The sequence below is a fragment of the Coregonus lavaretus genome, assembly GCF_964263955.1.
Source record: "Coregonus lavaretus genome assembly, chromosome: 28".
Taxonomy (NCBI): Eukaryota; Metazoa; Chordata; class Actinopteri; order Salmoniformes; family Salmonidae; genus Coregonus; species Coregonus lavaretus.
The window spans coordinates 36711328-36737338 of record NC_140015.1 but is presented as its reverse complement, the minus strand read 5'-3'; the positions used below and the strand labels follow the sequence as shown (position 1 = coordinate 36737338).

At 44.1% G+C, this 26011-nt stretch overlaps 1 protein-coding gene across 3 annotated transcripts; it reads right to left on the bottom strand.

Moving 5' to 3' along the window:
* Positions 1–7502: 7502 nt before the first annotated feature.
* On the bottom strand, positions 7503–22066 carry LOC311104050 (NLR family CARD domain-containing protein 3-like). Of its 3 annotated transcripts, XM_084145703.1 has the most exons (10): positions 21745–22066; positions 17064–17246; positions 16718–16783; positions 16208–16318; positions 12333–12395; positions 10105–11871; positions 9774–9947; positions 8936–8996; positions 8503–8676; positions 7778–8239 (listed from the first exon to the last, which is right to left on the bottom strand). In XM_084145703.1, the coding sequence occupies exons 2-10, from the start codon at positions 17228–17230 to the stop codon at positions 8231–8233; spliced, it is 2592 nt and encodes an 863-aa protein (XP_084001829.1). In that variant the 5' UTR covers positions 17231–17246; positions 21745–22066; the 3' UTR covers positions 7778–8230. The 3 variants fall into 3 exon arrangements, with proteins under 3 accessions (XP_084001830.1, XP_084001831.1, XP_084001829.1); XM_084145704.1 differs by lacking the exon at positions 8936–8996 and having other exon boundaries at positions 7503–8239; positions 12333–12398; XM_084145705.1 differs by lacking the exon at positions 8936–8996 and having other exon boundaries at positions 7503–8239; positions 21789–21863.
* Positions 22067–26011: the final 3945 nt, after the last annotated feature.

Here is a 26011-nt window from a genome sequence, read left to right as displayed (position 1 = left end):
GAAGCTCCATCCCTGTGCCTTTTTCTCACGTCGGTTGTCCCCCTCTGAGTGCAATTACGACATAGGGAACCGAGAGCTGCTGGCTGTGAAGCTTGCCTTGGAGGAGTGGCGTCACTGGCTGGAGGGGTCCACCATTCCATTTCTCGTTTGGACCGATCATAAGAACTTGGAGTACATCCGCACGGCCAAACGGTTGAACTCCAGGCAGTCCCGCTGGGCCCTGTTCTTCACCAGGTTTAATTTCACTCTGTCATACCGGCCTGGATCACGCAACACCAAGCCAGACGCCCTCTCCCGTCAATTCCAGAAGGATGACAACCCCTCCAAGGATCCTGTGTCGATTCTGCCAAGTCCCTGCATCGTAGCAGCTCTGACCTGGGCTGTTGAGGAACAGGTGCTGGAAGCTCTCCGTAACCAGCCCGGTCCCAGCACTTGCCCAGCTGACCGCCTTTTTGTCCCCGAAAACCTGAGGTCCCAGGTCGTTCAGTGGGGACATGACTCCCGCCTAGCTTGTCACCCTGGCTCCACCCGCACTTACAACCTGCTCGCCCAGAGGTTCTGGTGGCCCTCTCTGAGAAAGGATGTACGGGAATTCGTCCAAGCCTGCCCCATCTGCAACCAACACAAGTCGTCCTGCCAGCCCCCAGCCGGATTGCTGCAGCCCCTGCCTGTGCCCAGACGTCCCTGGTCTCACATCGCCCTTGACTTTGTCACGGGGCTGCCCCCTTCAAGTGGCATGACCGTCATTCTCACCATAGTTGACCGATTCAGCAAGATGGCACACTTCATTCCCCTCCCCAAGCTCCCAACCGCCAAGGAGACCGCCCAGGTGGTCCTGGAACACGTCTTCCGGATCCACGGACTGCCAAGGGATGTAGTTTCTGACCGTGGTCCACAATTCTCCTCCGCTTTTTGGAAGGAGTTCTGTCACCTGCTGGGAGCCACAGTCAGTCTGACTTCCGGATTCCATCCCCAATCCAATGGGCAGTCAGAGCGGGCAAATCAGGAGCTCGAGAAGGCACTGCGATGCATGACTTCACGCAACCCCCACTCCTGGTCGCAGCAATTGACATGGGTGGAGTACGCCCACAATTCTCTGACCTGCTCTGCCATCGGTATGTCCCCTTTCCAATGTGTTTATGGATACCAGCCTCCTCTATTTGCCAGCCAGGAAGGGGAGGTTACTTGCCCATCTGCACTTGCTTTTGCCCGTCGATGTCGCCGCACCTGGTCACAAGCCCGAGCCACACTTCTCAGATCCGTTGCCAGCTACACTACCGGGGCCAACCGTCGGAGAATCCCTGCTCCCACCTACCATGTTGGTCAAAGGGTGTGGTTGTCGTCAAGGAACCTGCCACTCAGGGTGGAGTCGCAAAAGCTGGCACCTCGGTTCATTGGCCCATTCCCTATCATAAGAGTGATTAGCCCAACTGCTGTCCGGCTCCAACTGCCTAATTCCATGAGGGTGCACCCCACTTTCCATGTGTCTAAGATTAAGCCCATTCATGAGAGTCCGCTGGTCCCTGCTGCGCCTTGTCCTCCTCCTCCACAGCTCGTCGATGGTGGTCTGGTTTACACCGTCCGCCGCCTGCTTCGGTCCAGACGGAGGGGTAGGGGTCTCCAGTACCTCATTGACTGGGAGGGCTATGGACCTGAGGAAAGGACCTGGGTGCCAGCTAGTCGGATTGTGGATAGGACTCTCATCACCGCCTTCCACCAACGGCATCCTGATCAACCTGCAATCCGTAGGGGCCGCCCCAGAGGGATCCCTAACCGTCCTGCCCGCTCGGCTTCCTGTCCTGTGCCTGATCCTGTCTCGGGACCTGTCCCATCTCCCGACCACGGCCCTCCGGCTTCCTCCGAGGATGAGGACGTTCGCTCGGACCGTTCGGAGGAGTTCTAGCCCTCCTCCGGCTCCCCTCCTCCCGCCCGGCGTGGTGTTGCTCTTGGGACTTCTGGGGCCGTCCCTTGGGGGGGGGGTTCTGTCATGAGCCCTCTCACTCCACCGGGTTACCACCTTTATTTGTTTCCACTATCTTCCACTTTGCTCACCACTCTCTCTCTACTCAGCCTAACTAGCTCCACCTGTCCCTGCTCTGCTCGGCTCTAATTACTCTGCCAGCTGCGCTGCATTACCCACTAACCTCTCCCAGTATTTAAAGTCCTGTCTTTCAGCTCTCCTTTGTCAGATCGTCTGCAAAGCTCACACCCGGAACCTGTTTGCTCGCGCTTCTGGCTCACCCTTGTTTTGTGACCCCGGACCTGCCTGATTCTTGGATACTCTTCTGCCCCAGGAAAACCAGACCTGCTTTCTGCCATTACGACTCCTGACTACTCTTCGACCCCGGTAACTCTGACCAGCCTTCTGCCTTGCTACAACGTGTTTGGATTTCCCTTGAACTGTACTTCTGCCTTGTTTCATCCGCCCCGTTGTGTCTGTGTTTCCTCCCCCCCAGGACTTCTGGACCACCAACCACCGGCGTCATCGGACGCATCGCTGCCACTGGGGGGGGGCACAGACCCAGCACATTGGACGGAATAACCCCTGGAGCCTTCACTCACTCCCTACTTCCCTTTTCCCTTAAGTTTAATAAACTTTCTGGTGTGACGCAATTGTGGTCCTCTTGTCGTCTGTCTGAACCGTGACAGGTAAACCTGTTTACGAACATTCATAGCCATAGAAACCAGGGCACGACTCAATGCGTATCGCGGAAGTTCAGTGTTACAGAGTGATTTAAATTTAAAAGTCAATGTTCCCGCGTTAGCGGAGACTGCTGTCGTATCGCGTCGAATGCTGGTGATTATTGCTGTCAAACAAAGAGTCCGCTTAGGCTGCACTTTGATTAGAAGTTTTATTCATATCACAAGATGTCAGCATAAGTTTACAGACTCGCAGTGTCTGGAGAAACAGCGTCCCAAAATAATCTGTCTGTTTCTAACACCCCCTGCCTCCAGCATATACTTATAAACAATGCAAAAATATGGGTTGCTCCCTCTGCTGTCCAATCACCTGTCTCCCCTGGGGCGTCACCCTACAAATGGCTACTTTTGAACTAAGATAAACATCCCCTCTTTGTTCCTCTAGAATAGTCATAATCTTAATATACTACACTGCATTCATGGTAAATGCTGAATATGTCGGCTCAATCTGAAATTACCTTTACATTTCTATAGCGCAATCTGTCCCTCTTCAGTGATAGTTTGAAGAGCCCCAAGTCATTCAATGAGTTAATCTCAGTTGGACACTGTCACACGGCAATAGGAATAACAACTTTACTATTATTAATTTTACTATTAAAATGAAATACAACTTATATTAAATTCATTTGGCTATTATTCAATTATATTATTAATTTGGAACATACAGTATATCATAGATTAACACAGGGTTACATACAATGTAAGTTATTGTACATTACTATAATAAAACAATCCATCTGATTTGTAACAAGCTTTTCAAAAAGCCAAGGTGCTACAATAAAAATCTAAGCAATTAGTACAACACACAAGACAACCCAGATACATCTAATACACTAGAATATAAAGATATCAGTCTGGTAAGATGTAGAGTTACTAGTAATACAATAAGGCTGTTGAGATTAAGAAGCTTACTATAGTGACACTGAACTACAGTCAATATGTATAGACATGATGGATATAGAATGTTGGCATTATAAAAGGAGGGTTTTTTACTAAGCTAACTGAACACACACTCCACTGACACGCTACAGAAACATCAACGAACATCAAACCACATTTACTTATTTTTACATTTTCTATAGCGCCACCTTAATGACTGATTGACAAGTCATAATTTCAGCCAGGAGTAACAGTCAGTCCCTGTATTGCAGTGTAATGGAGGTGAAGTAAAAGTAATCAAACAGAATAACAAAACTATTATTTATTTATTTTCGTCGGGGGGAGTGTGTTACAGGTACAATATTCTAGAATATTGGTACAGGATTCAAAAGGAAAACCAGCCACGTCGCCGACACCGACGTCTTGCTTTCGGACAAACACCTTCTTCGCCCGCTTTGAGGATAACACAGTGCCACTGACGAGTCCCACCACCAAGGACTGTGGCCTCTCCTTCTCCGTGGCCGACATGAGTAAGACATTTAAGCATGTTAACCCCCGCAAGGCTGCCGGCCCAGACGGCATCCCTAGCCGTGTCCTCAGAGCATGCGCAGACCAGCTGGCTGGTGTGTTTACGGATATATTCAATCTCTCCCTTTCCCAGTCTGCTGTTCCCACATGCAGTGTAGATCAATTGACACTCTTTATCATGGTACTTTGAGATTTATTTTAAACTGCAAAACCCTTACGCACCACTGTACTTTGTATACCAGGGTTGGCTGGCCTTCTTTAGTCACTCGTAGGCTCAGTCACTGGTATACTTTTATTTACAAAGCCATTTTGGGTTTACTACTGTCGTAGTAAATATAAAATGTTATAGATTGATCTGAGTAAAATGTTGTGTTAGGAGCTTGTTTTCAATAAATGCTGTTCCTATGCAAGAACAATGGACAGAGGATCATATCTTGTCACCAGGTGGCCAAGGACAACACCCACGCCACAGGCCACAATCACTTGTTGCTCCCCACGAGTTTCCCTTGAGACACACACACACACACACACACACACACATCTCACTGTGGACGCACACTCATTCTCAACTTGACACACACACACACACACACACACACACACACACACACACACATCTCACTGTGGACGCACACTCATTCTCAACTTGACACACACACACACACACACATCTCACTGTGGACGCACACACATTCTCAACTCCCCTTCTACTGGTCGGGTGCCAAGGGCAGAGGACTCTGCCGTGCACCAATGGGGCATCTGCTCTGGACAGAGCAGACCCGCCTCCTACGCCTCGGGAACCAATCAAGGGACTAGAAGAAGGACCCCTTCCTTCATGTTACATTGTATAAAATAATGCTGTAAACTCTGTTTATGCATCCTTCTCAGCTGACACTAATAGAGTGCTATATGATTAGGTCCATGCATGTTAATTAGCAGGATCCCATGCATGTTAGCTAACAGTAACAGATATCTTTGTGTTTAATAAACTGCCTTTTGCTTAAGCAAATTCCTCTCTGTCTAGCGTCGTTGGTTTTGTACTTCCTCTCCAATTATGTGTTCACCAACACTACCTTTTTATTTGGGCATTTTTATTGTTCAGAAATGTGGTGGGTACTCTCTTCGTTCACTGGACTTTATCCTGCTAACTGTTCCAAATGTCCGAACTGAATTTGGTAAAAGGTATTTTATGTACTCTGCGCCATCGTCTTGGAACACCTTACAAAATAATTTTAAACTGGAAGAACTTGTCCCGATTGGTGTTTTTAAATCTCTGATGAAGGATTTTGAGGCTGAATCCCTGACCTGTCAATGTTTTTAATTTGCTGTTTTTGATATTGTTATACTCTTGTGAATTCATGAATGGTTTTTACTAGATTACTTGTAGTTTTTCATGTTGTCTGTCTGTAATTTTTTGTAATGACTTGGTGCTGCCTATCTTGGCCAGGACGCTCTTGAAAAAGAGATTTTAAATCTCAATGAGCCCTTCCTGGTTAAATAAAGGTTAAATTAAATAAATAAATAAATAAAATGCTTCAAGATGGCCACCATTGTTCCTGTACCCAAGAAAGCAAAGGTAACTGAACTAAATGACTATTGCCCCGTAGCACTCATCTCTGTCATCATGAAGTGCTTTGAGACACTAGTCAAGGATCATATCACCTCCACCTTACCTGTCACCCTAGACCCACTCCAATTTGCTTACCGCCCCAATAGATCCACAGACGATGCAATCGTCATCACACTGCACACTGCCCTATCCCATCTGGACAAGAGGAATACCTATGTAAGAATGCTGTTCATTGACTATAGCTCAGCATTCAACACCATAGTACCCTCCAAGCTCATCATCAAGCTTGAGGCCTTGGGTCTGAACCCCGCCCAGTGCAACTGGGTCCTGGACTTCCTGATGGGCCGCCCCCAGGTGGTGAAGGTAGGAAACAACATCTCCACTTCGCTGATCCTCAACACAGGGGCCCCACAAACCTTTACAGATGCTAAATTGAGAGCATCCTGTCGGGCTGTATCACCACCTGGTACGGCAACTGCACCGCCCGCAACCGCAAGGCACTCCAGAGGGTGGTGCGGTCTGCCAAACGCATTACCGGGGGCAAACTACCCGCCCTCCAAGACACATACAGCACCCGATGTCACAGGAAGGCCAAAAAGATCATCAAGGACATCAACCACCCGAGCCACTGCCTGTTCACCCCGCTATCATCCAGAAGGCTAACTTAGTACAGGTGCATTAAAGCTGGATCCGAGAGAATGAAAAACAGCTTCTATCTCAAGGCCATCAGACTGTTAAATAGTCACCACTAGCACATTAGAGGCTGCTGCTGCCGCCTATTGAAATCACTGGCCACTTTAAGATATTACTGTCATATCCTCACATGGCCTCTCCTATCATTGCTACGCTGACGATACACAACTAATCTTCTCCTTTCCCCCTTCTGATAACCAGGTGGCGAATCGCATCTCTGCATGTCTGGCAGACATATCAGTATGGATGACGGATCACCACCTCAAGCTGAACCCTGGCAAGACGGAGCTGCTCTTCCTCCCGGGGAAGGACAGCCCGTTCCATGATCTCGCCATCACGGTTGACAACTCCGTTGTGTCCTCCTCCCAGAGTGCGAAGAGCCTTGGCGTGACCCTGGACAACACCCTGTCGTTCTCCGCTAACATCAAGGCGGTGACCCGATCCTGCAGGTTCATGCTCTACAACATTCGGAGAGTACGACCCTGCCTTACACAGGAAGCGGCACAGGTCCTAATCCAGGCACTTGTCATCTCCCGTCTGGATTACTGCAACTCGCTGTTGGCTGGGCTCCCTGCCTGTGCCATTAAACCCCTACAACTCATCCAGAATGCCGCAGCCCGTCTGGTGTTCAACCTTCCCAAGTTCTCTCACGTCACCCCCCTCCTCCGCACACTCCACTGGCTTCCAGTTGAAGCTCGCATCCGTTACAAGACCATGGTGCTTGCCTATGGAGCAGTGAGGGGAACGGCACCTCCGTACCTTCAGGCTCTGATCAGTCCCTACACCCAAACGAGGGCATTGCGTTCATCCACCTCTGGCCTGCTGGCTCCCCTTCCTCTGCGGAAGCATAGTTCCCGCTCAGCCCAGTCAAAACTGTTCGCTGCTCTGGCACCCCAATGGTGGAACAAGCTCCCTCACGACGCCAGGACAGCGGAGTCACTCACCACCTTCCGGAGACATTTGAAACCCCACCTCTTTAAGGAATACCTGGGATAGGATAAAGTAATCCTTCTACCCCCCCCCCCCCCTTTACTCCAACCCCGCCCCCCTTTACTCCAAACCCCCCCCCCAAAATAATATAAGAGCGTCTGCTAAATGACGTAAATGTAAATGTAAGAAATGGAACACTAGTCACTTTAATAATGTTTATATTTCTTGCACTACTCATCTCATATGTATATACTGCATTCTATTCTATAATATTCTACTGTATCTTAGTCCATGCCGCTCTGTCATTGCTTGTCCATATATGTATATATTCTTAAATCCCATTCCTTACTAGTTTTGTGTGTATTAGGTATATGTTGTGAAATTGTTAGATATTACTTGTTAGATATTACTGCACTGTCGGAGCTACAATCACAAGCATTTCGCTACACCCGCTATAACATCTGCTAAACACGTGTATGTGACAAATGAAATTTGATTTTATTTTATTCAAACAAGAAAACAAAAAAGTGGTCCTCAACCTCTCATCCCATTTATCCAACCACCAGCCCCTGCCACCCATTTAACAGTCTGATGGCCTGGAGATAGAAGCTGTTTTTCAGTATCTCGGTCCCAGCTTTGATGCTCCTGTAATGTCTCCACCTTCTAGATGGTAGCGGGGTGAACAGGCAGTGGATCGGGTGGCTGACATCCTTGATGATCTTCTTGGCCTTCCTGTGACACCGGGTGCTGTAGATGTCCTGGAGGGCAGTTGTTGAGGGAGAGGTTATTTTCCTGGCACCACTTCGCCAGGGCTCTCTGATTGATTGAGAGATTCAAGGAGCTATCATCATCGATTCGAAGCAGCGCACTCCCACAACCAAGGACTTGGAGCTGAGGCCATTCCTTCACTGAATCTCAGTGAGCTTTCAGTCATTTAACCTGGGAAAGAAAGAAGGGAAGTGGATCTAAGTCCTCATACAGCAGCATAGACATATAGGGGTCGTATTCACTAGGCATCAAAGAGAAGAACACGGAACAAAACGGGCAGGGACTACCTGAACATGTCCAATAAGAAACTAGCATGTGTTGCAAAACGTTTCGCTACAGTTTGCACTTATGAATATGACCCAGTGTCTGGATGTCTACAATGGCTTATTGATCACTATATCAGTGTGCTCATGAAACTGATCAGTAAAACTCACCGCAGTGTCTCCAGTGTATAGAGGGGATCCTCTCGTACAGAAGAGAGCAGCTTCACTCCAGAGTCTCCTGGAGTATTTCCTCTCAGGTCCAGCTCCTTCAGGTGGGAGGGGTTTGACCTCAGAGCTGAAAGAAGAGAAGCACAGCCTTCCTCTGTGATGTTGCAGCCTGCCAGCCTGCGGAAAGTGAGGGAGAAAAGTTCCACAATGTCAAATATTCCAGAAAATGTCAGTTTTGCATCTAAAGACAATGATACAATCAATGATAAAAACGGACAAATTGTCTTCAATTATGATGTCAGAGACCAAGGATGGAATTTAATCCAAGTTATAGAGCAGCGCACTGGAATGCCGACAATGCTGACAACATTTCCCAATGTCTGTGGAAATCGCATTCAATCTAAATGTAGCGCATCTCGACTCAAGCATAAATTACCTTTGAAAGTAGCATTGTCAGCTGTCCAGTGCACTGCCTTGGATTCAATGTCACGACCGGCCTGATGGAAACAGCAACTTTGTCGGTTACCTTTCCAAATGTCAACTAAACAAAATACGCTAGACAAGGTGGGATCTTTTTGTGTCTGTAAAATGTATTATGCGAGAAATGGCGGTGGAAACACGTTTATCAGCAAATATTGTTATAATAACCACATATCGAAGTACATTTGGAGTCACATTTTGTGTGGTCCTCCCACTACGACTCGGGAAAGCATGCAGTTTATTAGGCTACAGATGAAATAAGTTATGAACTTCACAAGGTGATGAGCTTGATGCTCCTTTCCAATAAATATCGAGGGTCTTATTCTGATGACATGATGATCGATGCTTAGCTGCTGTGCCTCTTTTGTCCATAATAATCTCAGCATATAGGCTATATCCTGCACTGTATCTGCCAGCTGCTGGCTAGAGCGCAAGTGCCAATACCTGAGTGGCTACATTCACTATATAAAGCAACATTTGTAGTGACAAAACCATCAGTAGAGTTGAAAATGCCATGGAAACCATCACGCACAGACTTATCTGCAACAAGTACATTTAATGGGAACATTTGCATATTTTATGTATACAGATTTTTGAATATTCACACTAAATTGGACGGAAACCTAGCTATAGACAACATTAAGTTATCTTTTACATCTTAATAATAACATATGACAGTCACACACCTCAGTTTCTCCAGTTTACAGTGATGATGCAGCTAAGTAATCCACACAAATCCATAACTAAATTTACAACATGAAGAATGTACATCTTTATATTTACAAGTCACTCACTTCAATGTCTCCAGTTTACAGTGTGGATCCTCCAGTCCAGCAGAGAGCAGCTTCACTCCTGAATCCTGAAGTTTATTGCCACTCAGGTCCAGCACTATCAGACAGCATGAGTTTGACTTGAGAACAGAAGCCAGTGCCTCACAGCTTTTCTTGGTGAGTTTACATTCGTTCAGCCTGTGGAAAGAAAAGCCGCATCTCAAAATACCCAGGTGCCCAAAAATAAATCCCCCCTTTGGGCTTGGGTTGTAAGCCTAACTAGTAATTCAAACTGATATTCATTATTATGTTACATTAGCAAGCTGTCTGCAATGTAATTTGACTAAGCACTTACAGGGCTGTTCTAGAGGATCTGACAACTGGGAGAAGTTTGAGAAGAGCCGCATCTGATCTGATGTATTTCTTCAGGTCAAACACATCCAGCTTCTCTGAGGTCAGCAACACAAAGACCAGAGCTGACCACTGTGCAGGTGACAGTTTGGCTTCTGAGAGACTTCCTGAGCTCAGGTAGCTTTGGATTTCCTCCACTAGAGAATGATCATTCAGTTCATTCAGACAGTGGAACAGATTGATGCACCTCTCCAGAGGGAGGTTCTTTCTGATCTTCTCCTTGATGTACCTGACTGTTTCCTTGTTGCTCTGTGAGCCGCTTCCTGTCTGTGTAAGTAGGTCTTGTAGAAGATGCTGATTGGACTGCAGTGAAAGGCCTAGAAGAAAGCGGAGGAAAAGGTCCAGATGGCCATTTCCACACTGCAAGGCCTTGTCCACTGCATCTTCATATAGACGGTTTTTACTGCGGAGGGATTTCTCTTTAGCCATCAGATTGTTGTTGTCGTTTGTGAACATGAGGAACACATACAGTGCAGCAAGAAACTCCTGGATACTCAGATGTACAAAGCAGTACACCTTTATCTGGTTAAGCCCAGACTCTTCTCTGAAGATCTGAGTGCACACTCCAGAGTACACTGACGCGTCCTTGATATCAATGCCACACTCTCTCAGGTCTTCCTCATAGAATATCAGATGGCCTTTTTCTAGCTGTTGAAAAGCCAGTTTTCCCAGTGCCAGAATCATCTCTTTATCCCAATGAGAATCGTTGGCATGCTCTACAGGATACCTCTGACTTCTCAATTTTGACAGGAAGATCATGAGGTGAGCGTACATTTGAGTCAGATTCTTGGGGATCTCTTGACTCTCTGCTTCAACCAATAGTCTCTCTAGGACATTTGCTGAAATCCAACAGAAGACTGGAATGTGGCACATGATGTGGAGGCTCCTTGATGTCTTTATGTGTGAGATGATTCTGCTGGCCAGGTCCTCCTCAGCAATTCTCTTCCTGAAGTATTCCTCCTTCTGTGGGTCATTGAACCCTCGTACCTCTGTCACCTGGTCAACACACTCAGGAGGGATCTGACTGGCTGCTGCAGGTCGGGTGGTTATCCAGATATTAGCACAGGGAAGCAGATTCCCTTTGATGAGGTTTGTCAGCAGAACATCCACTGAAGTTGACTCTGTGACATCACAGCAGATCTTATTATTCTGGAAGTCCAGAGGAAGCCGACATTCATCCAGACCATCAAAAACAAACACAACCTTTTCGTTTTCTGAGATTCCTGATTCTTTTGTTACTAAACAGGAGTGATTAATTAGTTCTATCAGACTTTGATTTTTATCTCTCATCAAGTTCAGATTCCGAAAAGGAAGTGGAAAGATGATCTGGATGTCTTGGTTTGCTTTTCCTTCAGCCCAGTCCAACGTGAACTTCAGCACAGACACTGTTTTTCCGATGCCAGCAACTCCCTTTGTCAGCACTGTTCTGATAGGCTTGTCTTGTCCAGGTAAGGGTTTGAAGATGTCATTGAGTTGGATTGATGTATCTTGTTCTACTGGAAACCTGCATGCTGTCTCAATCTGTCTCACCTCATGTTCATAATTGACCTCTCCACTTCCACCTTGTGTGATGTAGAGCTCTGTGTAGATGTTGTTAAGAGGTGTCATTGTTCCTTGATCTTCAATGCCCTCAAATAAAGAATATGTCCTATTCTTCAAGTAGGATTTCATTTTACCCTGGACTTCTGTCTTAGTGGAACCAGTTTGGTACCTATTTGTGGAAAAGAAAGATGTTCCTTGTTGAATTGAATTACATTTATTTGGGTACAAAAACATCAATATGGATGTGATCAATGATGAATGAAACAGTACAGGGTTTGACATCCTACAGTTAGCTAGGCTAAGTGAAAATTAAAGAACCAAATGTGGTGCTTTTCCTGGGAGACAATGCTCTCTGCATCTCCTGATAGTTACACTAAACCTTGGGTACAGTCTCACTAGTATAGTCATCATACTACTTTATTTACATTTCTAGTATAATGTCAGTCAATGACGGTGTCCTTTAGACAGTTCAAATCCTTTAACAAGCTAAATTAGACATCCTGAATGATGAATTGGTGGCTATTATCTGGAACTTCACAGAGTAAAGGTACTAGATGTCGTCAGACACATGGCTAGTGAATAAAACTAATAGAAAATAGGTAGGATGCAGTGCAAACTGCGATCACTCACACTTTGTCACCAGTAAAAACTCTGGGTTGGTGATCCATTGACTGGTCATTCTTCTCAGAGATCCTGCTGGGTAAAAATGAGCACAGAGAGCAATAACATCAGTCTATCAAATAAAATCAAATTGTATTAGTCACATAGCAGATGTTATTGCGGGTGTAGTGAAAATGGTTGTGTTTCAAGCTCAGTAATATCTAACAAGTAATATCTAACAATTTCACAACATATACCCAATACACACAAATCAAAGTAAAGCAATGGAATTAAGAATATATTAATAAATATATGGACGAGCAATGTCAGAGCGGCATAGACTAAGATACAGTAGAATAGTATAGAATACAGTATATACATATGAGATGAGTAATGCAAGATATGTAAACATTATTAAAGTGACTAGTGTTCCATTTCTTAAAGTGGCCAGTGATTTCTAATAGAGGCAGCAGCCTCTAATGTGCTAGTGAAGGCTATTTAACAGTCTGATGGCCTTGAGATAGAAGCTGTTTTTCAGTCTCTCGGTCCCAGCATTGATGCACCTGTACTGACTTCGCCTTCTGGATGATAGCGGGGTGAACAGGCAGTGGCTTGGGTGGTTGATATCCTTGGTGTGACATCGGGTGCTGTAGGTGTCCTGGAGGGCGGGTAGTTTGCCCCCGGTAATGCATTCGGCAGACCGCACCACCCTCTGGAGAGCCCTGCGGTTGCGGGCGGTGCAGTTGCCGTACCAGGCGGTGATACAGCCCGACAGGATGCTCTCAATTGTGCATCTGTAAAAGTTTGTGAGTGTTTTAGGTGCCAAGCCAAATTTCTTCAGCCTCCTGAGGTTGAAGAGGCTCTGTTGTGCCTTCTTCACCACACTGTCTGTGTGGGTGGACCATTTCAGTTTGTCAGTGATGTGTACGCCAAGGAACTTGGTCAGATTTACAGAAAGGACACATCAACTGTAGTACTTGCGCTGTTAAAACACTCGACCACTGCTTCTCCAACTTCCGGGATGCATACAAGGCCCTCCCCCGCCCTTCTTTCGGAAAATCTGACCAAGACTCCATTTGGCACCGAAAACACTCAAACTTTTACAGATGCACAATTGAGAGCATCCTGTCGGGCTGTATCACCGCCTGGTACGGCAACTGCACCGCCCGCAACCGCAGGGCTCTCCAGAGGGTGGTGCGGTCTGCCGAACGCATTACCGGGGGCAAACTACCTGCCCTCCAGGACACATACAGCACCCGATGTCACAGGAAGGCCAACAAAAATTATCAAGGCTATCAACCACCCAAGCCACTGCCTGTTCACCCCGCTATCATCCAGAAGGCGAAGTCAGTACAGGTGCATCAAAGCTGGGACCGAGAGACTGAAAAACAGCTTCTATCTCAAGGCCATCAGACTGTTAAAAAGCCTTCACTAGCACATTAGAAGCTGCTGCCTATATACATAGATTAGAAATCACTGGCTACTTTAAGAAATGGAACACTAGTCATTTTAATAATGTTTACATATCTTACATTACTCATTTCATATGTATATATTGTATTCTATAATATTCTACTGTATCTTAGTCCATGCCGCTGTCATTTCTCGTCCATATATGTATATATTCTTAATTCCATTCCTTACTTAGATTTGTGGGTATTGAGTATATGTTGTGAAATTGTTCGATATTACTTGTTAGATATTACTGCACTGTCGGAGCTAGAAGCACAAGCATTTCGCTACACCCGCAATAACATCTGCTAAACACGTGTATGTGACAAATAACATTTGATTTGATAGAACTTCGGCAGCCTTTTCCTCAAATTTGCGTTGTTAAAATCCCCAGCTACAATAAATGCAGCCTCAGGATATGTGGTTTCCAGTTTGCATAAAGTCCAGTGAAGTTCTTTGAGGGCCGTCTTGGTATCGGCTTGAGGGGGGATATACACGGCCGTGATCATAACTGGAAAAAATTATCTTGGGAGATAATACGGTTGGCATTTGATTGTGAGGTATTCTAGGTCGGGTGAACAAAGGGACTTGAGTTCCTGTATGTTATCACAATTACAACATGAGTCGTTAATCATAAAATATTAGGGGTGTAACGATTCGTTTTAACAACGATTCGATTTGTATCACGATTCGTGGTTGTCGATACGATTCAAGGACGATATTGGTTCATTTAGAACGATACGATCCGAAACGATTCAGTGACTTGAAATCGATTCAGTAACCTTTTAGCCAAAAATTCAACCAAGTGTGACTGAAATAAATACCTGGTAACCAGTTGCATTTTAATGGCTGGCAATAGTCTTGATATTTTTAACAGTGTTTCATGCCTCCATGCAGACCATCTGGTATTATGAAACTTACCCATACCTACGTTGACAGCAGCCCCGTCTGTGCACACAGCGATGTCTGTTATGGCCTGTGCGGTTCGGTCAGCACCCAATTCAATCAGTCCAATAAAGTCCGAAGTAAACTCTCCGTTGCTGGACACAGACACAATGTAAACTATTTCCTGCTCAGTTTTTGTGATGTCCTCAGATCCATCAAAAAGCATTCAGTAAAGGAACATCCTCAGAATAGGAAGACATGGGACGTGCGTGTTTAGCTTTATGCATTTATTCTCGGCTAGCTTTTAGCAATGGCTTGCGCCACATTCGTGTGCTCCTTGCTCTTTTCATGTTGGTCAAATAAAGGATGGTTGAAATTCTTTGAGCCTTTATAAAATGCACCTGTTTTGTCTGCTAGATGTGGATTTGAGCGGCAAATCTTGCACCACATTTCAGTGCGCTCATCGTTAGCTTCAAGCCACTGCACATCTTGGAGCCACTTTTCCGAAAAAAGTATTTTCTTCGGCTCTGGCTCCAGTTGGCGTTTCTTTGTAGGTGGCGAAACGCCAAAAAGGCTGCTTAATGTCTGTTGCTTTTTGGACATCCCTGACAGTAGTTGACAAGCAACATGTCATGTGTAAGGTTAGATGAGAAGATCGGTCAAGTACGCAAAGGCGCGTAGTAACACAAGTGGCATTACGCATTCCTGATTTTTGTCGCGCTTGCGTATCTGCGTACCAGTTATGTGCACCCCTGCATATAAAGTCTGACGTGCTTAAATCCAATGGGTTATTTCCTAGTATCGATACAATCGATTTATTACATTTTAAAACGATGTTAGATCGATATATGTTGTCCAAAAGGCCAACTCGCCGCGCACAGATCGATGTAGTTGGATCATATGAATATAAATCGATACATCGATGTAGTAGATGAATCGTTACACCCCTATAAAATATACACCTCCGCCCTTCTGCTTCCTGCAGATATTTATTCCTGTCTGCGCGATGAACTGAGAACCCAACTGTCTGGACCAACTCGGACAGTATATCCCGAGAGAGCCATGTTTCCGTGAAGCAGAGTATGTCACAATCCCTGATGTCTCTCTGGAAATAAACCCTCGCCCTGAGTTCATCAACTTTATTATCCAGAGACTGAACATTAGCGAGTAATATACGTGTAAGCGGTGGGTGGTGTGCACACCTCCTAAGTCGGAATAGAAGACCACTCCGAGTACCTCTCCTTCAGCGTTGTTTTGGGTCGGCCTCTGGAATCAGATAAATTGCCCTGGGGGGTGCGAACAAAGGATCCGCTTCGGGAAAGTCGTATTACTGGTCGTAGTGCTGGTGAGTTACCGCCGCTCTGATATCCAATAGTTATTCCCGGCTGTATGTAATAACACAAACCCTTTTCTGGGCTAATAACGTAAGAAATAATACATTAAAAAAACTAAATACTGCAAAGTTTCCTAAGAGCTAGATGCGTCATTATATAGTCTTTATCTATACATAAGATGGTAAATAAAAGGAAATGCCATAATCAAACACCATGTTATTTCTCAGGTTTCACCTTTGCCGAGTGGATAGTTCTCCCTTGAAGAAAATAGGATATCCCATAGACTGGTCACTCTTCATGGAGAAACCACTAGGTGCAGGTGAGACTGGTCGGTCTGTCTTGGCCCTGTCAAAAGAAAATGATTAATAATTTTCACTCCGAAATAAAACCTTGAAGCTAGTGTGGGATTAGATAACCAACAAAATGGCTGCCCCACCACTTGTTTTGGTAAATAAACGATGCTAGGGAAATGTAAACCCACTCAAATTCATAGGACTGACAGTCCGTGGAAGTATAACTTTACCATGTTTCGAAGCTATACTTGTCGTTTACAATTACACTGTTTATAAACCACTGAGTAAAACAAGTTTATATATTGGTTTATGATTGGGTAAGACAGTTGTTCAAAGCTCATGGGGCATTTATAAGTTATATTCTTTAAGAATTTTAGATATTAATTTATAAGTCCAAGAGAAAGCATTTATTTGAAGGTCTCATTTTTGCCCAGTGGACAATTCTCCCTACCTGAAGAAAATAGGATGTCCCATCGACTGATCACTCTTCATGGAGACAGGTTGGTCTGTCTTGAACCTGTTTAAAGCAGTGTTGTGAATTTCCAACATAGATGAGTTTGCACTCATTTCTGATTTTTATAACTGCGCTTTTTATGGTTAAGTACTTATAATTGTTATCAGTCTCAATGCACATAAAGCTAGGTATAGGTTAGAGATCTAGTACATTTGTCTGCAACTAAATGTCTGATTCACTTGATCTATTGCATGAAATAAAGACAAATCACAACAATACTGGCTTGTTCGATAGTTTTAACAAACTCTCAGCTCCTTCACACTTACCTATTTGATGATCTTACCTCTTAAGATCACGGTCAGTGTCCTGTTCTGCAGGAAAACTCATTTTATGGGACAACGCTCCCTCACTCCCTGACAAACTCATTCCAGAAGCAGTGGCTTCTTCTTCAGTCTCTTCACAGATACTAGAAGGAGTGCTTCCCTCTTCATTCTCCCCAGAGAGACTCATTTTGACCCCTTGTACACTGGAAAAAATATATTAAAAAACTTTTTACAACACTTGCAGCATAATGGTACATTGATTTTAAGCTAAACAGAAAAACAACTTCTGAGACAGTTGAAGCCATCATTGGTGTAACCCAGCTTGCATCCTTCCTTAAGTAAAAAAACAACTACCTCTAAACTGAAACCAGGAAATGGAGAAAAAGTCCCTATTTTAGAATTGAGGTCATAGAGTTCTGAAACTTTCAGATTATATAAAGGGTAGATACCACTATCAATGAATAGAACAAAAACATTATGTGCTAGAAGTGTGTGTGGTCGATTCCGTTGATTTTAGAGTTGTGAGCACCAGGGAAACATAACATACATGGGGATAAGCGCCACATTTTCACCTCCTGAGCATTAACCCATTAAGTATATTCCAAGCTTATTAAAGCAATGTTAGGAGACATACATAATCCATCAATCACAAGTGAGAATCTGATCCGCTCTGAAAATTGTCTTAACGTCTTAAGATCTGAAAAAGATACTGTGGCTAGCACTGCAGGAGTGGTAGCAGCTTAATGTAATCTTAATGAACAATGTTGGTTGATGATGACAAAAGTTATTTTAATAGCCTTTGTTTTTAGAGGATCTTTACAATATATTAAAATACTATTGTTCACTGCTTTCAAAATAATAAATCTCCAAAACATGTCACTCATCAGTAGAACAAGCCAATTTGCTAGCCCCCAGTAGTTTCTGCCAATGCATACAAATACATGTTTTGCAGTATACAGTGCCTTGCAAAAGTATTCATCCCTCTTGGCGTTTTTCCTATTTTGTTGCATTACAACCTGTAATTTAAATGGATTTTTATTTGGATTTCATGTAATGGACATACACAAAATAGTCCAAATTGGTGAAGTGAAATGAAAAAAATTACTTGTTTCAAAATATTCAAAGAAAATTACTAACATAAAAGTGGTGCGTGCATATGTATTCACCCCCTTTGCTATGAAGCCCCTAAATAAGATCTGGTGCAACCAATTACCTTCAGAAGTCACATAATTAGTTAAAGTCCACCTGTGTGCAATCCAAGTGTCACATGATCTGTCACATGATCTCAGTATACAGTTGAAGTCGGAAGTTTACATACACCTTAGTCAAATACATTTAAACTCAGTTTTTCACAATTCCTGATATTTAATCCTAGTAAAAATTCCCTGTCTTAGGTCAGTTAGGATCACCACTTTATTTTAAGAATGTGAAATGTCAGAATAATAGTAGAGCGAATGATGTATTTCAGCTTTTATTTCTTTCATCACATTCCCAGTGGGTCAGAAGTTTACATACGCTCAATTAGTATTTGGTAGCATTGCCTTTAAATTGTTTAACTTGGGTCAAACATTTAGGGTAGCCTTCCACAATAAGTTGGGTGAATTTCTCCTGACAGAGCTGGTGTAACTGAGTCAGGTTTGTAGGCCTCCTTGCTCGCACACGTTTTTTCAGTTCTGCCCACACATTTTCTATAGGATTGAGGTCAGGGCTTTGTGATGGCCACTCCAATACCTTGACTTTGTTGTCCTTAAGCCATTTTGCCACAACTTTAGAAGTATGCTTGGTGTCATTGTCCATTTGGAAGACCCATTTGCGACCAAGCTTTAACTTCCTGACTGATGTCTTGAGATGTTGCTTCAATATATCCACATCATTTTCCTTCCTAATGATGCCATCTATTTTGTGAAGTGCACCAGTCCCTCCTGCAGCAAAGCAACCCCACAGCATGATGCTGCCACCCCGTGCTTCACGGTTGGGATGGTGTTCTTCGGCTTGCAAGCACCCCCTTTTTCCTCCAAACATAACGATGGTCATTATGGCCAAACAGTTCTATTTTTGTTTCATCAGACCAGAGGACATTTCTCCAAAAAGTATGATCTTTGTCCCCATGTGCAGTTGCAAACCGTAGTCTATCTTTTTTATGGTGGTTTTGGAGCAGTGGCTTCTTCCTTGCTGAGCGGCCTTTCAGGTTATGTCGATACAGGACTCGTTTTACTGTGGATATAGATACTTTTGTACATGTTTCCTCCAGCATCTTCACAAGGTCCTTTGCTGTTGTTCTGGGATTGATTTGCACTTTTCGCACCAAAGTACGTTAATCTCTAGGAGACAGAACGCGCCTCCTTCCTGAGTGGTATGACAGCTGCGTGGTCCAATGGTGTTTATACTTGCGTACTATTGTTTGTACAGTTGAACGTGGTACCTTCTTGTGGAGGTCTACAATGTTTTTTTCTGAGGTCTTGGCTGATTTCTTTTGATTTTCTCTTGATTTCAAGCAAAGAGGCACTGAGTTTGAAGGTAGGCCTTGAAATACATCCACAGGTACACCTCCAATTGACTCAAATGATGTCAATTAGCCTATCAGAAGCTTCTAAAGCCATGACAACATATTCTGGAATTTTCCAAGCTGTTTAAAAGGCACAGTCAACTTAGTGTATGTAAACGCACAATTGGCCCAGCGTCGTCCAGGGTAGGGGAGGGAATGGCCGGCAGGGATGTAGCTCAGTTGGTAGAGCATGGCGTTTGCAACGCCAGGGTTGTGGATTCGTTTCCCACGGGGGGCCAGTATTTAAAAAAATTATGTATGCACTCACTAACTGTAAGTCGCTCTGGATAAGAGCGCCTGCTAAATGACTAAAATGTAATGTAAATGTAAACTTCTGACCCACTGGAATTGTGATACAGTGAATTATAAGTGAAATAATCTGTCTGTAAACAATTGTTGGAAAAATGACTTGTCATGCACAAAGTAGATGTCCTAACCGACTTGCCAAAACTATAGTTTGTTAACAAGAAATTTGTGGAGTGGTTGAAAAACGAGTTGTAATGACTCCAACCTAAGTGTATGTAAACTTCCGACTTCAACTGTATATACACCTGTTCTGAAAGGCCCCAGAGTCTGCAACACCACTAAGCAAGGGGCACCACCAAGCAAGCAGCACCATGAAGACCAAGGAGCTCTCCAAACAGGTCAGGGACAAAGTTGTGTAGAAGTACAGATCAGGGTTTGGGTTATAAAAAATATCAGAAACTTTGAACATCCCATGGAGCACCATTAAATCCATTATAAAAAATGGAAAGAATATGGCACCACAACAAACCTGCCAAGAGAGGGCCGCCCACCAAAACTCACGGACCAGGTAAGGAGGGCATTAATCAGAAAGGCAACAAAGAGACCAAAGATAACCCTGAAGGAGCTGCAAAGCTCCACAGCGGAGATTGGAGTATCTGTCTATAGGACCACTTTAAGCCGTACACTCCACAGAGCTGGGCTTTACGGAAGAGTGGCCAGAAAAAAGCCATTGCTTAAAGAAAAATATAAGCAAATCTGAGAACAGTAATATTTTACACACACACACACACACACGAAGGTATCCACAAGCTATCATTTCTAATAAAAAAATAAAATAAAAAAGTTATGAATTGGTGTATATAGCTTTATGGAAATAAACTCAACGGTTTTTACATGATGCCAAAGTCAAGGGACAGCACTTGTCCAATAGGACTAGATGTTCATTTTCCATTGCAAAACGTTTTGCTTTAGTGTGCCCATATTTAGCACATCCCAGCAAGGGACTATCATAGGCAGGAACATAAACAAAGAAAGAGACATTTATACCAGTAGTCTACTACTCTACCCATCATTGTGAAACCAAAGGCTGTGATGCGGTTATGGCCGCCATTTTTTGCGACTAAGCATGCTGGAAAATATATTTTTTAACACACCTAGGGTACTTCAGCTGCAAAGCTTTTTTATATTACCCTTCTAGCAGCAGGATATTATGCTGGGACCACGATCGTGGATTTTTTCCCCCTCAAAAAATAAGAGTCCCCCTGCAAACATGCTATTACGCTAAACTTTGGAAATATCATTTTTTTGTACTAGTGCAGTACAACTGTTTTTCACAGCATTGCAACCACCTTTGAAAAAATGTATTGATAATTTGACATATTTTATATATTGTATTATTTATCCCGCATTTCGTTTGAAAGTAGCCTATACTCAAATACTGATATGATAAACTATTGTGTAGGCTATATCGAAAGAAACACTTAATAAAATACAAATCTGTTATTGGAATTACTCAAGAGTCTGCAAAACGTAAATAGATTTCTTGTAATGGCTTTCCTAATTACCTTACAAAGTGACTTAATCGTTCGTGCTGCTGGCAGAATAGTTTGTTTATTGACGTCGCCGTTTTGTTTCGTACTTCCCTAAAATCGGATCATAGGAGAATTTTTGCCTACCCCATATAACATTCCTATTTGACTATGACATGCAAATGCATCCGAAATTGTGTGTGCATTTCTACCGAATATAAAGACAGACGTGTTTTCCGCAAGGGAACAATGAAATCTCTTTGTGATGCGTAATGGAATATATATTATAAGACCATTTTACTAACCATTTATAACAATATGCTAGGCCTAGCCTATTTTTTTTACGGGCGAGTTATTAAGCCATTCGGGAAAATTGCCTACCTCTGTGTTTTACGGAAGGCGAGTTTCTTTGTGTTCACTTTTACCTGGCGTCTCTTCCTTGTATTGTTTTTAAAGTGATGTAGGTGCTTTCCCGCGAAACCCCCTCAGTTGTTATGATTGACTGCTGGTGGTTTGGCGACGATTATTTTTGGCGACGAACTCCAATAGTGTGCAATTTGGGGCGTTCCTCCCTCCCTCGAGCACATCTTCATGCTTGTGACACTTTTGAACGTGGATCAAAGGGGAAATAAAAGTATTACCTGACACCGGTAGTGTCCTTCGCGACCGCCTGCCCTCACCGTCGTTAACAGAACTACGGGAAAACAGTGTCCGACAGGCAAGGGCGAAGGACACGGTCTACTGGTCAACCCAGCCTCTCATTAGCACAGCAGGCGGGAGGCTGGAACGATACCTTGTCTAGCCACACTGTGTAGCCCAAGCCTACTATGTACCGGACTAGCTGGTTAAACTAGCACAGTGTTTGTGTCCCTATCCAAAGGCAGCTGCCTGCTGCCTCCAAAAGACAGCTATCTTAGTAGTAGGCAGCACTTTTCCAATAGGTAACTGCCATTTGGGACGGGATTCGAAGGTGGCATCACGTGACAATGCATTCGCATTCCACCGAGCGCGAGGCGTTTGTTTACATCGTAGCCACTGTAGCAGCGTGGGCAACTAGTGCTAGCAATTCCGTGAACAACTATCCCAAAATGGAAATATCTGACACGAATAACAAGTAACAGAATCGATCGATCTCAGTACCTGTTCATGACTTAAGTTGACACCGACCAGAATGATTATCCAGAATGGCCCTCCTCTCCAATATTGCTTGGTCTGCAGCTCCACTGTTGTGGACAGACAAGCTTGCATGCATGATACAGGATACGATAGTTTGAGATTGCTAAATAAACTATTTTAGTGACTGTTTAAGGGTGATTCAAAGCGAATAGTGGTGTTTCACTGTGAAGCGAATATTGCATTAGAGCTGCTATGTTTTTACTATGCTTAGGATTACATTGTGATTAATTCATTCAACTATCATACCCATGCATATGATTAAAATACACTAAATGTTAACATAACATGTTTTTATATTCGTTTAACTAATACTGAAAGGTGATATGATGCAATCTAACTAGATAAGAAGGCCTAGGCTACTTCATCCTAATGTCACTCTGGATAAGAGCGTCTGCTAAATGATGTAAATGTAATGTAAGCTAAATGCATTGGATACAAATACTGCCATGTGATAAAGGATAACATATCCATTATAATTATAGAAATGCATATCAAACAGGATTATATTCAATTAAATGAATACAGCATTGTAATATTATTGATGCCTTTCTCTCTCCTTGCAGGGGATTAGAACAAGCACCAGATGCCCAAGCCTCAAAACCAGAAACACTCCTTAATAAAATCCTGGGCTATGGTGATTATCCTGGTGGCTGGGAGGTTCCCAGCCTATGGTGATTATCCTGGTGACTGAGAGGTTCCCAGGCTATGGTGATTATCCTGGTGGCTGGGAGGTTCCCAGCAAGTTCTTTACATCTGCACTGTGTCAGGGTGAGATGTTCTTCAAGCTGGAATAAGCAGAGAGAAATTAACCTCACTGCTCAAATTTCAGTGCTGGTTCAAGTCGCTGAAGCCACAACTACATTTGGTCATGTGCAATTGTAGTATCTAAACAGTTTATGATTTTGCTGACATTTGCAAATGGTGTAATGGATGAACTCTACTCTGCTTTGCTGAAACATCTGGAAAGCATTACTACATAGGTTTCTTGGAATAGAGGAGAGTCTGCTATGTAGAGGCCGGGGATTGATCTATTAAAATCACGCCATATTATGTTACATAGGATATAAATACCATGTTTTGAACAAAGGATGGGGAGAATAATCATATTTGAGATTGGGCCGTTGTTCTCCAGATATTCTACAGATATCTGTAAATTGACGCTGGAACCCTTTGATATAAATAAACCTTTATAATCAAAGTACAGTGTAAGCAGACTTCTTATCATCACAGCATAGATCAGCATCGTTGTCTCGGACACCACCACACAATCGTTTTGTTAAAAGTTTTGTGTATTTTCAGGCTTGTTCAGTTGTTTACAGTAAGAGTAGAATAACTTAGCCTCATTTTAACTAGTAACACCCGTGCAACAATAGGAGAAGGGAAAGTGACAACAGAACGTTGGTTAACGTTATGTAAAACAGAAACTAGATGCAGCTAGCTAGCAAGCTTGCTAAACAGACTCAACAGAATTCACAAATTACTTGGCTGGCTAACAAGCCTAGAATGAACAGAACACAGCTGGCTGCATTTCCTACATTTTTTCATCAGATGTTAAACATTACCATGTCTTACTTATTTATTACTTATGTGTTACGACGGGAGGGGAGACATTATACCTCCACCTGTGCCGGGGCGCAGAGCGGTTTGTTAGGTACCTGGAGCTGCGAATGAGTCGTGGGCACGACCACTCGCTTAACATGTGAGACCGTGGTGGGAAGACCCGGTTCACCGACTTCCCCCAATCCCTTCCGGACACGGCCAGGTCACCTGCCCACAGGTGCCCCCTGTGGCCGCGTCTTTCAGGGAGAGGGGGGATGGCGCCGGTCGGGCACATCCCAGGCAATATGTTGGTACGCTCGCATATTTCCTCCTTGTCTCTCTCGTCTTCTGAGGCCCTGTGCCTTCTACTCTTTCCTCTCTTTTGTCTGTAATAGATGTTCTTTCCCTTAGTATCCAAGTAGGTGTAGCAGTGCGGTCGTGTACTTTTTTGTGTGTCCGTGTAAATAGCCAGTTTTTTGTATTTTTCTGTATTTTTCATACATATTTCCCTATCACACTTTTCATCCTTCTACTAAATATACTTTCCTGCAACCCGCCTCACTCAATGTGGAACGGATTCTATTATTGACTTACCTTTTATCCAGAATCTCAAGTTGAAACTAGCTAGCCAGCTAACTAGCTACTTGCTATTAGCCACCGTTAGCGGTTTTTCACCCAGAACATCGGATTTTCTGCCGGAATAACTGAATCACTGGACATTAACACCAGATCACAACTATCAAGCCGCAACCGAATGGATGTTGGCTAATCACCACTGCCCCTGAAGCAAGCACCAGTTAGCCTTGAGCTAGCCTCGAGCCAGGCCCATATCCCGGCTATCTACCTCTCTACCGGACGGGAGTAGCCAGCTAACTAGCTACTTGCTATTAGCCACCGTTAGCGGTTTTTCACCATTGTCCGTGGCCTGCACTACCTACCAGCCAGCTCTAGCCTGGACTATTATCGGCCAGTCTGCACTGTCTGCACAGCGCATTATCGACCCAGAACATATCGTTTTTTCTGCCGGAATCACTGAATCACTGGACCTTTAACACCGGATCATCGCAACTAGCTAGCTGCAACCAAATGGAAGTTGTTGTTGGCTAATCAGCCTTGAGCTAGCCTCGAGTCAGGCCCATCTCCCGGCTATCTACCTCTCTGTCAACCGGACGGGACCTCCTAGAGTCGACACGGAGCCCCGCCGATCCATCACGACTGGTCTGCCGACATAATTGTCTGTGGTTTCAACAGGCTTCCCGTTGCGATGACCACGAAGATCCATCTGCTAGCCCCGGACTGCTAGCACACACAAACAACAGCCGTTCTTCCTGCTAGCCTGTCCTATAGCACCAATTCGAACTGCTCTCGGACTCACATATTGCTGTTCACTGGCCCTTATGATCACTCATCTGCACAGCTGATGCCTGCTGAACTGTTCCTTTACACGGTACCCTGTCCTGTTTATCTGTTTAGCCTCAGCCCAAACTTTCATCGCCATTACCAATTGTTGTCTTAAATCTCTCGAATAACACCTGTGATTGCTTTATGCCTCTCTCCCATGTCAATATGCCTTGCCTATTGCTGTTCCAGTTAGTTCTTATTGTACTATTTCACTGTAAAGCCCCAGTCCAGCTCAACCTGCCTTAGAGAGCTCCTTTGTTCCACCCCCATACACGCGGAGACAGGCTCAATCGGTGCCTCCAGTGATGCTATCTCTTTCATTGTTACCCAACGCTTAGGTTTACCTCCACTGTACTCATATCCTTCCATATCCTTGTCTGTACATAATGCCCTGTATCTATTCTACAACGCCCGGAAATCTGCTCCCTTTATTCTCTGTACCCAACACACTAGAAGACCAGTTCTTAAAGCCTTTAGCTGTACCCTTATTCTAGTCCTCCTCTGTTCCTCTGGTGATGTAGAGGCTAACCCA